Source organism: Crinia signifera, chromosome 11 (assembly GCF_055691185.1).
Source record: "Crinia signifera chromosome 11, ASM5569118v1, whole genome shotgun sequence".
Taxonomy (NCBI): Eukaryota; Metazoa; Chordata; class Amphibia; order Anura; family Myobatrachidae; genus Crinia; species Crinia signifera.
This window is the reverse complement of record NC_139227.1, coordinates 61,631,836-61,644,581: the sequence shown is the minus strand read 5'-3', so window position 1 is coordinate 61,644,581 and position 12,746 is coordinate 61,631,836. Positions and strand designations below refer to the sequence as shown.

The following is a 12,746-nucleotide window of genomic DNA, read 5'->3' as shown; positions in this document are numbered from 1 at the left end:
TACAGGGTGCATTGGCCAGTGTGACAGGGGCTGTGTCCAGTGTGACAGGGGCTGTGTCCATTGTCCAGGGGCTGTGTCCAGGGTGACGGCCTGTGTCCAGGGACAGTGTCCAGTGTGACGGCTGTGTTCAGTGTACAGGAGCTGTGTCCAGAGGCTGTGTCCATTGTCCAGGGGCTGTGTCCAGGGTAGTGGCCTGTATCCAGTGTCCAGTGTGACGGCCTGTGTCCAGGGGCAGTGTCCAGTGTGACGGCTGTGTCTAGACTAGACTAGAAATTACTAGAAATGAGTGGAAACTAATGTCAATAATACTTTAGGGGCAAAAACAGGCCTGTTATTTTAGCCATTTTTTAGCATTTTTTCAAAAAAATCCAGATCCAAAACCAAAACCCGCAAGGGTGGTTTTGCCAAAACCAATCCAGATCCAAAACACGAAGGGAGATCCAGATCCAAAACCAAAACCTGAAAAAGTGCCCGGCGCACATCTCGGGAATACAAGCATTTTGGATAAGGGAGTTTTCCATATATTTTTTGCATACTTACCTGGTCCCCTTGCGACACAAGGCCCGCCCCCTGGCGGTGCAAGGCCTGCCCCCTGGCTATTACATTTCTCCCTGAACTGATTTTTCAAAAGTAGGCAACCCTGTTTTAGATGCATTTTGTAACTTTGTTGTTTTCAACAGATAAACGCAGAGAACAATTAATTGGTGAAAATATGTTCTTCAGCCGAAATACTACTTGTTACTTTTATTTAGGTAGCAAAAAAAACCTGACAAACCAGATTTCTTCTTAATGATGCAACTCTAGATTTTTTTTTTGTTAGTTTGGTTTGCATGCAAAAGTATTTGTGTGCTAATGCAGTGAAATGCATCTAGATGGCGCTAGAGCAGGGCTGGGCAATTGCGGCCCTCCAGATGTTGAGGAACTACACATCCCAGCATGCCTTGCATCAGTTTCAGCATGGCCACATAGCAAAACTAATGCAAAGCATCCTGGGATGTGTAGTTCCTCAACATCTGGAGGGCCGCAATTGCCCAGCCCTGCGCTAGAGGCATTCTTGACTTGTTTTTTCACATAAATTGAAAGCAATGTGGACAGGCCTCAAACTGAAATGTGCATTCTCCGCCTGCAAAACTATTTCCTCTCTCTCCCAGCATTAGGGTGCAATTGCACCCATAACCACCCACCACTCGTTGCTGAGTCAACCAGAATGAGGGCCAATATATGTTAAACACCTACCTGCTATAAACCATGCAAAACTGAATGTTCCAATTAAAGCTTCTAGAACAAGGCTACATGTCTCCAACACAGCTCTCAGGAACAATAAGAAAATAGCAACCAAGTGAATGATGCCAGAAACCAACAGAAAGATAGGTATATAGGGCTGGAGGGGGCAGTCGTTTTTATATATGGCTCCTGAAAATGAGAAAGGTACCTGGTTAGGAGGCTGAAAATATTCAAAGTAAGTTGCTCTTCTGCAGTTTTACACAACAAACTTTTACTGTACATAGGGTAGCATAAGCCATGCCCCAAAATGAATCGACGTTTAACATGATTAAAAATAAAATGGTATAAATTAAAATATAACATTCCCTCATCCAATATGTTAGATTGCATATGTAAATATGCAAGATGGTAAAAATGCACTACTGTTCACTACTGTACAATATATAGATATTGAGATATAGAAGTGTTACAGAGGTCCGCAGTAAGGGTCGGGGCTAAAATTACGTGAATCGCGTAATTTCACTTCATTTTAGCGAATTGCCTCCTTTGCCTGCATGTGGGCGAGGCTTGGTGACATCCGCCTCGTTTGCCCCCCTGACATGCTGTTATCTGATCTCCTCTCCAGGCTTCTTCCGGTGAGGAGAAATAAAAAGTAGGCAAGTATGCTTGAAAAAGCAAATTCTCTCTCTCTAATGGACATATTCATGTGCACTGCTGGGGGCAGATGTAAAACATGCAGAGAGTTAGATTTGGGTGGGGGTTTTGCTTCAAACTGATATCTATATTGCTGTGTAAAAATAAAGCAGCCAGTATTTTCCCTGCACAAAAACAAAATAATTCACCCAAATGAATTCTCTCTGCACATGTTACATCTGCCCCACCTACAGTGCAGCACGGTTTTGTCCATTAGAGAGAGAATTTGCTTTTGCGAATTAACCAGTATAAGGCCCATAGCTTCAGGTGCACACAGCACAGCTGCAAATTCACAGTGTGAGCAATTATCAAATGACTGTGCAAGCACAAGTGTAACACCCTGCTCAGTGGGTGAGATGTAATGCACTCACCGGGGATGCTGGTGTTAATCACTCCACCACACATGTTCTTCTTTTTCCTTGGAGAGTTAGTAAAAGGAATACCGGCTCACACAAGTGTTGTCCTTTTAAGGCCTCGCTTTGAGGTCATTTATTTTGTGTAAGAGGTCAAATGAAAAGGAAGAAACACAGAGGGACACTGCCTGTGGGAAGTCACCTATAATTGCAATAGGCTATCACTTTAAATGCAATACATTTCTATATTCACTTCAACGGTTCAATATCTACCTTTTTAAAGTGGCATAAATCAGAACATACATCATAATCAGAATCAACTTTATTGGCCATGTGTGCTTGCGCACACTAGGAATTTTTTGTCGATATACAGTGCAGCATCAAGCAGGAATGAAGGGGGGAGGCATAACATACGTTACATTGAGACATTACATGATGGGAACACATGCCCGCTGAGCAGCACAGCGCCTAGGCAGCCAGCGGCGCCACTGGTCACTGCAGCAGACCGGTAGGTGACAATATGAGCAGGGACAGTATATGGCACACGGAGAACATATACCCGCGGGGGGGGGGGGAGTCACTGGGGCCTGGGGAGAGTCACTGAGGCCCGGGGGCCTGGGAAAACTCAGTGAGGCCTGGGACTGTAGTAGGGCCCTCCTTGTGCTGACTTCTACGCCGCTGCCCCCGATAGTCTAATTTTACCTCCTCCCTGGGTGGAAGTGCTGCCACAGAGTAGAAGGGCTCCCGCCATCTGGTAGTGCTAGGGGACTGTGACTGGGGCCTGCGGGCCAGGTCTCCTTCACTGTCGCGGCCGGATGCCACTGTCAGGTGCCGATGGGGGTCACCGCCTCTGGAGGTCATGCCGGGGGCCAAGCTAGAACTGCAGGAGACGGAGCCAGGAGGATATCTGCGGTGCTGGACCAGGAATGTGGCGACGGCATGCGGAGGGTAACGGGGTGCTTAACTTTACTTTACTAGGGCTATGGGGGGGGGCGGCAATGTCAATATCAGCGGGGGGTGCAAAAATGTAAGTTACGCCACTGCGTGGTACTGACGTTTGGGATATACATGCATGTATATAAAACCCTCTGTGTAATGAAGGAGTGTATTCCTAAAAAGTTTAGAGTAGTGGTTTGGACATACTGTAGTTGAATAGATGTTAAATAGATGCCTCATGAGTGTCAAGAATGTTCACAAGTATGATATGCAATAGCTCACCACTGCCACTGGATCCTCTCACTGCTAGGATGACAGTGACTGTAAATACTTTATTGGGAAACTTGACAGTTGTAGCAATGTTTAGAATACATGGAAGGCTTATGCACCCTGTGTCACTAATAATTTAGTATAGTGGTAAAGTCAGGTGCTGACGTTGCATGTGCAGAATAATTCAAATGTAAGATACTTCAGATGCAGAATACTTCATATACAAGATATTTCAGATGCAGAATACTTCAAATGCAAGATACTTCAGTTGTAGGATACTTGCCAGGACCTCTGCTAGCCTTCTGCTGCTGCCCGTACTCCCACTGGGTTCTCTCTCTGCACAGTGCCATAAACTCACTATCGGGTATCCCCACAGGCCACACCCCAAGACCACCACATAACTTAGCTTAACTTATCTATAACCTTATCTAAAATAAATACACGGACACAAGTGGTGGCGTTTCAAACAGACTGTCAAAATTTATTTTGACAAGCAACTATGTATAACTATAAACTGGTGGCGGCACCAAAGAACGGTCATTATAGGAAAGTTGGGTTTTAAGATGTTCATGCATACCATCGCTGGTGATTACTCTCCCTACACAACCACCCGGGCAGATGGTAACGGCTATCCCCCGTGCAGAAGCATGGCCCATGACAATCGTTGACAAGGGAGAGCGCACCCCACTATCTACATACACACAGATCTATCAGAGATGACCGTTCTTTACCACCGCCGAAGAAGAGAAAAATAGGGAAGGGTGGGCGGGGCTTCCTGAGACAGAGGGGGATCACACTAACTCGTGATCAATTCAAACCCTGCTAAGCCCTCCCCCTGCTCTGATAGGCCTTGTGCCCATCCTCATCAACATAACACGTGACATCTAGCAAGTGCAGCCTGCTGCATACACTGAAAAAATCCTGCTCCTTTTTTCATTCCTGGCCACACGCAAGGTGATTGACAGGAACGGCATACCTTCCAACTGTCCCGCTTACCGCGGGAACGTCCCGATATTCGGGGACGTTCCCGCGTCCCGCCCGGGGCCGCTATTGTCCCGCGGTGGGGGGGGGACAGTTGAGAGTCCCCCCAGCCTGCAACCCTCAGTGCCGACGAGTGGCGGAAAATGGGGGCGTGGCCGGAGGATGCATCATCACGCAAGTCCACGCCCCCTTTTCCCAAGGTCACGCCCCCTTTTCGGGAGCGCGCATGGCTTCACCGCGCGAGGGTCCCGACCTCCCAACTGCAGAAGTATGGGAATGGGCATTTATTGGTGTCACACAAACTTTCTATGGGAGTGTCAGGAAAAACACTGTCATGCCCAGGTGTTTAAAGGGAGGGTTTCTGACATCAGCTCCGGCCTCGATCCTCATGTTTCTATCGCTGAGGTCCTGGGTTACACACAGTGGGAAAATCATTTGATAGTGAGTGATGTGAATGCATTTGCAGATGATCAGAGACCTTCATGGAGCGGGATTTCATTCACACTGGGCAGCGGCTATCTAATTGCAGGGTGATCATAGGATGCTGCTAAATCGCGCCGCAGTGATCAGGTCTGAAAATCCCCCTGAGTACTAAATACTGCCAATCATAATATAAACTCTGTAAAACTGAGGGTTTTAGCATATTTTTTCCCAAAAATATTGCCCCTCCAACAGTAACCAGGAGACCTCATCTTTAGGTTCCTTAACATTCCTAAGGTTTAAGTCGAGACCTTGGGACCCCCTAGGCTAGCACAAGCAAACCCCCACCCAAAGGTTTAACAATAGTCTAGTGAGAGTTAGTAGTTCAGTATTAAAAGTGGTACATTAGTCAGAAGCAGCAGTTTCTAATGTACTAGCACAGTGGTTCCCAATCTGTGTGCCGCGGCTCCCTGGGGTGCCTTGGGACACTTGCAGGGGAGCCACGGGTTGGTGGTCCAAGACCAATCAAAATTATTTATGGTCAATTATTTTTGGACAAAACCAGTTCTGGTGACTGCCAATTATAAAATACTGTGTACAAACAGAAACCTTTAGCGCATAACTGAACCTAAGTGGTATGATTACAGGAAACACAGTTGTGCTTGCCTAGCAATCCTAAAGCCTCCTACACCCAAAGCTTCACCTATAGCAATCACCTTTCCCAGGATAATTAGGTTCTCCCAGAAATCAGATGCCCCCAGGTCTTAATAGGCTGCTCGTGGAGGCTGGGCAAGAGACTGAACTGGTTCCTCCCAACAAAAGACAAGGGAACCTTAGTGGACTCAGGTATAAGGCAATAAATGCAGCAATGCACAGGATGTAATAATAATAATTAATGCAACAATGCACAAGGTATTATGATCACCAGAATGCTGTTTGCAACAGTGCACAGGGTGTAATAATAACTAGAATGCTGCATGCAACAATGCACAGGGTGTAATAATAACCAAAATGATGCATGCGACAATTCACAGGGTGTAATAATAAGTAATAAGGTGTAAAGAACTATTTCCAACTTAGGTTTTAGCAAGGCTGGCAACCTTCAGAGAAACAGACTGAAAGGCTTCAGGCAAGGGGACCAGTGGGAGAGTAAGCTTCAACAAGGTAACAGAACCCATGCAGGGAATGACACAAACAGGCAAGGAAAACCTATAACCGGCACCTGAGGAAAAGACTGAAGGCAATAAATAGGGAAAGCCCTTCCCATGAAGCTCAAGGTAATTGGAAAGGTGTGCTAATCAGCCATCGCCCAGAATCTTCAGCAGCCTTTACACAAAGTCCCTGTTGTCCGAGCAACCTCCTGGGGTCTCCTCCATCTCCTAGCGATGGCAGGAGACAACACGCAGCAGGGAGAGACAAATGCTGCTGGCTGGCTAGCAACCGCTCAGACGCTTGCCTAGGCAGCTCTGCGTCTGAGGTAGTCGCAGCTGCAGCCCATTGACTGGAGCTCCGTAGCCACCAAGACACCCACAGCAATGGAGCAGCATCCTGGGCAGCAGCAGCACCACGGCCTCTAATGATCACATATAAACACAATCAACTTAATTTTATAATTTTTTCTACATGTTTGGGGGGCCTAGGGGTGCTTGGAAAAACCTCTGATACTTTAGGGTGCCATTATTCAAAGAAGATTGGGAACCACTGACTACCAGTTTGTTTTAATACCCCTCTTCTCCTTGGTAACATCCATATTACTAGGTTCCAATAGCATACCTCCCAACATGACCCTCTCCAGGAGGGACACATTGCTCTGCTCCTGCACTTCCCTGTTAATGTATAATTGCCATCAACTGTGTGGAAACACCTTTCTTATCAATTAACCTGTTCAACACAGATGAAGGTAATCCTGCATTAAGAAGAAGCAAAGCATTGTGTCCCTCCCGAAGAGGGTCATGTTGGGAGGTATGCAATAGCTGTAGTTATATCATTAAATGCCAGCAGAATTTTTGCTCTTCTGCAGTATTTTGCTCTCCTAACTACATTACTACACTAATATGGCCTTCTACTAGCCCAGTCTCTGATGTGAATAGTTTACAGTATATTGCCATTGAGATGTTGGATCTCCAGATGTAATTTGTTGAAGGGATTGCTGAGCAAGGATAGCAGTCCTGATTCAAAGCAACATTCAGTGGCGTATTAATAGCCCTACAGACCCCATGGTAGCGGGGGGGCGCTGTGTAAGTGCAGGCCCCAATGGTCTGCAAGGCTATTGTAACACCAACTCCGCCGCCGCTGTGTCTGTGGCTGAGACCTCAAGATTACTTGTCTGCGTTGCGGTCCCGGCTACTGCTTCTTTGGAAGCGTCGGCAGCGCACCCTACCTTACCCCTCCGCTTATCAGTAGTTACCCGCAGATCTACTGCTGCTTTGGAAACGGACCATCATAAAATGTCCACCCCCATACAGCAGACAGTTCTGTGAAACTGTCTGCTGTATGGGGGCAGACATTTTGTGATGGTTCATTTTCATAGCAGACGCAGGGACCGCACCGCAGAGAAGATCTGTGGGTACCTGCTGCTAAACGGAGGGGTAAGGCACGGGGGCATGGGCGGCCGGGGGGGTGCTCACTTTACTAGGGGGGGGGGCACTGACGAAATGTTGAAATGTTCAGCGGGGGGGCATTTATTGTAGTTACGCCACTGGCAACATTGTATTTTCATCTCCAACCTCCGGGTGGGGCATGTACAGTAGGAGACATTTCAGTAGAAGAGATGTCTCCTGTATGTAGCTGAGATCGATGATGCAATGTGACCGATGTCACAAGCTGGGATCAAATATTGTGACTCTTCCAGAAAATGAGGATAACATGCCTCATTTCTGGGAACACAGAACAAACCCCGCCCACCACCTGAATGTGACTACCTTTCAATCAAGCGTGGCAGAGGAAAAGTGCAGGCATGACACAGACTCATGATAATTGGGATTCTTGGTGGGGTTACAACCTGCATTCAGGTCTGAATGAGGCCCAGTGTTCCTGTTCATGGCATTTCCCTTCCACACATTTACCAGTAATAGCACAAAACATTGCAATTTTCCACACAGGTGTTTTTCTTGAAATATGAGTGCCAGCATTTTACATTTTTATTTCTGCATTTGTGACTTTATCATCTGTATGATGACCCATGAGATCTATTTTCCATAAGAACAACTCTTTAAGCTTAAAAAAGAAACAAGATAAAAAAATTAGCTAGAAACCGAAGCATTCGGTTGAGTACCCAGAAACCCCTCCAGGAGTCTAATGGACCTAGGCTAAAGGCTGAGCGTCCCCTCTTTCCATGGGTATAAGGATTTTAATAATCAGCCCTTAGGAACCAGAGATATCTGACTTCAAAGCAGTGGTCCCCATCCAAGCCTATTCATTGCTCTTCCCAGTCAGTTATTTCAGGTTCTGTCTGACTTACAGTTTTTCTGAGGATATATTTCAAAAGCTGGGACTCTCCCCCTTTGATGGACATTAGCTTGTCTCTACTGTTCCCAGAACCAGAGATATCAGCCTTCCAGCAGCTGGTTACTGCTCCAGCTCCACACACCTGGTATGTAGTTTTATATAATCGTTGGCAGATTGCTCTGCCTCCTGAACTCTGATCCCCTAGTCCCCAATACCATTTGGTAGGTGGGATTCTCTAGTTTTTAATTCCATTAATCTAAGAAATCTATTTCTGGGAACTGGAGATATCTGCAGTCAAGCAAGCTGTCCTCCCACCAGAAAATTATGAATAATAAGCCCACTCCACTATACACCCCTCCTTTGCATACTAAACATCCTCTACCACCCTGGAAGTTATGTATCAGGGCCCCTTCATTCAGCCCAATGCCCCCTTCTTCCACCCTATCTCCCACCATCTGTGCAGTAAAGGGGTAATTAGTGGAAATTACTGATCCAGGCCCTACATGCTGAGCGGTTGATATAATACCCCCTACCAATCGCGGGACATCAAAGCTTCCCCCACCCCTACCGCTGGAGGATCGGTAGGGGCCCCAATACATTGCAATGTCCAGGGGTCTACACTGCTGTTGATGCCCCTGCATGTATATGTATGTGTATAATATATATGTGTGTGTGTGTGTGTGTGTGTGTATAAATATGTATACATATATATATATTTTATTATTATTTATATACGTTTGGTCTATCTATAATACTTTAACTGACCAGGCGTATACTGGGTCACCTAAGTGTTCATCTCCGTGCTTTGCTCCGCCCCTCTGGAAACCCCCTTTTGAAAAAACCTGCGTTTGCCCCTGAAGAGAGAAGTATTTTGTTCGGGAATTGTTGTTAGTACTGTTGCTGGAGATATGAAAGGGATTTGATACCTTCAGTCAACTCTGGTTTCCAGCTTTAGATTAACAAGAAGTGTTATTTCTTGGTTCCTGCTGTGAAACTCCAAGGTTGGCATATCATCTAGACAAGGTTCTTTGGTACTTGTTTCCTAGCACGGCGCCACCGATTTTAACTGTAAGCCATCGGGTCGGAAAAATCGGGTCGATCGCATCGCATGCGACCAAATCGCATGCGATGCGGCCGACCCGATTTTTACATTGGAACCAATGTAAAATGGTCCCTGAGACCCGATTTTACATTGGACCCAATGTTAAATGCCCCCCAGACCCCAATTTTCATTGTATTCCCACACTGATGGGTCAAATGCCCCCCCATTGTTAACGCCACCCCACGATAATTGGCAACCCGAGCGTGGCAAATGCAGCAAGCCCGCTAGGGGTGGCGGTACGTGTCCTCCGACCTTTTCATTCCCCCACTATTCACGTCGGCGTGGAGTTGATTCTATATAGCGTGGCGAGCGCAGCGAGCCACCAAGCCCCGCGAGGGGACGCGCATTACTTCACAGGTATTACACGGCCCCTCGCGGGCCATTACTTCACAGGTATTACACGGCCCCTCGTGGGGCTTGCTGCGCTCGCCACGCTTCGGGCTCGGTGGCTCGCTGCGCTCGCCACACTATATAAAATCAACTCCACGCCGACGTGGATAGTGGAGGTATGAAAAGGTTGTAGGGCGTGTACCGCCGCCCCTCGAGGGCTTGCTGCGCTCGCCACGCTTCATCGTGGGGTGGCGTTAACAATGATGGGGCATTTCACATACAAATTACCCATCAGGGTGGGTATACAATCAAAAATCGGGTATGGTGGGCCATTTAACATTGTTCCCTATGTAAAATCGGGTCCATCGCATTGGTCGCATTGTATGCCAATATAATGGCATACAATGGACCCGGTTTTACATAGGAATTTAACATTGAATACAATGCATACAATGTAAAATCGGGTCGGTCGCGTCGGTCGCATCGCATGCCATTATAATGGCATGCGATGGACCCGATTTTGCAATTGTCGTGAAAAAACCCGAAATCAGGTCGGTCGGGTCCCATCGCATACCTTAACTTAAGGTATGCGATGGGACTAGATGGGCGCCGTGCTAGGAAACAAGTACCGGTTGTTTTTACCTAACTGGCCATCGCACTAACTGGCATAGAGGGCTCCAACCTAATAACATTGATGAAGTATGAAGCATGAAAGTTTACAGGACAGCAGTAACCATGGCCAATTTGCAACATTATAACTTCTATGAGCTCTTCATTTAATATATTTAAACCAGTTTACAACTGATAAACAGAAACAGGGGCGGAACTACCGCCGGTGCAGACGGTGCAGTGCACCGGGGCCCAAGGGGTTAAAGGGGCCCGATGCTGCCGCCTGCCCGGCATGACAGAGTTCCATGGGGTTTTTTTTATATTGTGCATGGCCAAACACGGGTGGCAGGGGGTACATGGCAGGGCAGCAGGTGCGCATACGTGTGGGGCAGACATGGATGTAGAGGCAACGGCAGCAGCGCCCTGTATCCATTCCGTCCGGCGGTGATCGTCCTCCTTTCAACAGGCAGCCAATCACAAGGCTGCCTGTTGCTGCTCTCAGTCTTGGAGCCTGACAGGAAGTTAATTCCTGTCTGCTCTGAGGCTCAGCACGGAGGGCTCCAGGAGAGTGGCGGAGCATCACAGAAGCAGCAATGACCGCTGCCGTGCCAGGGGTAAGTTACTTGGGGGGGGGGCGCACATTATCGATTGCTGAAACATTTGAAATTATAAGGGGGGGCGCTGAATAAAACTTGTTAAAATAAAATGGAAGCTGGAGGCAAACAAAAGACATTAAAGGGGGGTGGATTGTGCCGAAGAAATTAAATGTAAAAAATGTAATGGGGGCACAAACCCTAACCCTCCCAGCCTAACTAACCTTACACCCCCCTCCCCTGCTGCCCAACTGTAATTATACACACCCTACCCTCAGCCTTACCTTAATTAAACACACCCCAGTAACCTAGCCCTAACTATACATCCCCCATAGTCTAACCCTATATATACACCTCCTCCACAGCCCAACCATTCACCACCCACCTGCAGCCTAACCCCACCCATCCCCCTCCCCACAGCCTAAACCTAACCATACTCTCCCGTCCGGAGTCTATAGCACTAACCACGCAGACACACACCCTGCAGCCTATAACTCTAACCATACACACTGCAGCCTATAACCCTAACCATATACACACACCCCATAGCCTATAACCCTAACCATACACACACCCCATAGCCTATAACCGTAACCAGACACACACACCTCACAGCCTATATCCCTAACCATACACACACCCCACAGCCTATAACCTTAACCACACACACACCCTGTAGCCTATAACCCTAACCATACACACACACACCGCAGCCTATACCCCTAACCATACACACACACACCGCAGCCTATAACCCTAACCATACACACACACACACACCGCAGCCTATACCCCTAACCATACACACACACACACACCACAGCCTATAACCCTAACCATACACACACCCTGCAGCCTATAACCCTAAACATACACCCTGCAGCCTATAACCCTACCCATACACACACACCGCAGGCTATAACCCTAACCATACACACACACACACACACACACACACCGCAGCCTATAACCCTAACCATACACACCCTGCAGCCTATACCCTAACCATACACACACCCTGCAGCCTATAACCCTAACCATACACACCGCGCAGCCTATAACCCTAACCATACACACTGTGCAGCCTATAACCCTAACCATACACACACACACAGCAGCCTATAACCCTAACCATACACACACACACACACACACACACTACAGCCTATAACCCTAATCATACACATACACACCCAACAGCCTATAACCCTAATCATACACACACATCCCACAGCCTGTAGCCCTAATCTTACACACACACACACACACACACACACACACACACTGCAGCTGTCTTTGGTGCACACTGTTCCCATTTTGAGTTGGGCAGGGGGCCCAAAGCATATCTTTGCACCTGGGCTTGCTACTCCGCCTCTGAATAGAAAGATCTCCACCTGTAGTCTAATTTTTGAACATTAAATTCACATAACATAAAATTTAAACAATTAATACATTAGAGGTATGTTAAGAGAGGAAGGGGCCCGTGTGCAATCTCCAACTGGGTCCCCTCCTTTCTCTCTCCTGCAGCCAAGCATCACAGTCAGTGTCACAGCGCCAAGCAGAGAGGTGAGTACTGAAAAATAGGTGCATGGTGTGCAATGTGGCCCCTGAGGGGCCTGAACCCATTATAAATATGTCACTAATTCCAACCCCTTCTTGTGTTTCAGTTTCAAATACTTAAAACCAATATAGGAATAGGACCAGATATAGGGAGAGGGGATGGGTCATAAGATCGACAAAAGGATGGTCGGCATGCATTGGGTCAACCACTGAAGGTCGACATGCTGA

The 12,746-nt window shown here is 47.3% G+C and overlaps 1 protein-coding gene across 2 annotated transcripts in view; it reads right to left on the bottom strand.

Annotated features, from left to right (window-relative positions):
* LOC146045601 (transmembrane protein 272-like) overlaps positions 1-12,746 on the bottom strand; it is a 48,703-nt gene that overhangs the window by 10,589 nt on the left and 25,368 nt on the right. Inside the window, exon 4 of one of the 2 annotated variants that reach the window (XM_083164576.1) lies at positions 1,237-1,413. The exons of the other annotated variant lie outside the window; for it this stretch is intronic. Coding sequence (XP_083020702.1) covers positions 1,237-1,413 — 177 coding nt within the window. The remainder of the gene's footprint in view (positions 1-1,236; positions 1,414-12,746) is intronic. 2 annotated transcript variants of the gene reach the window in all.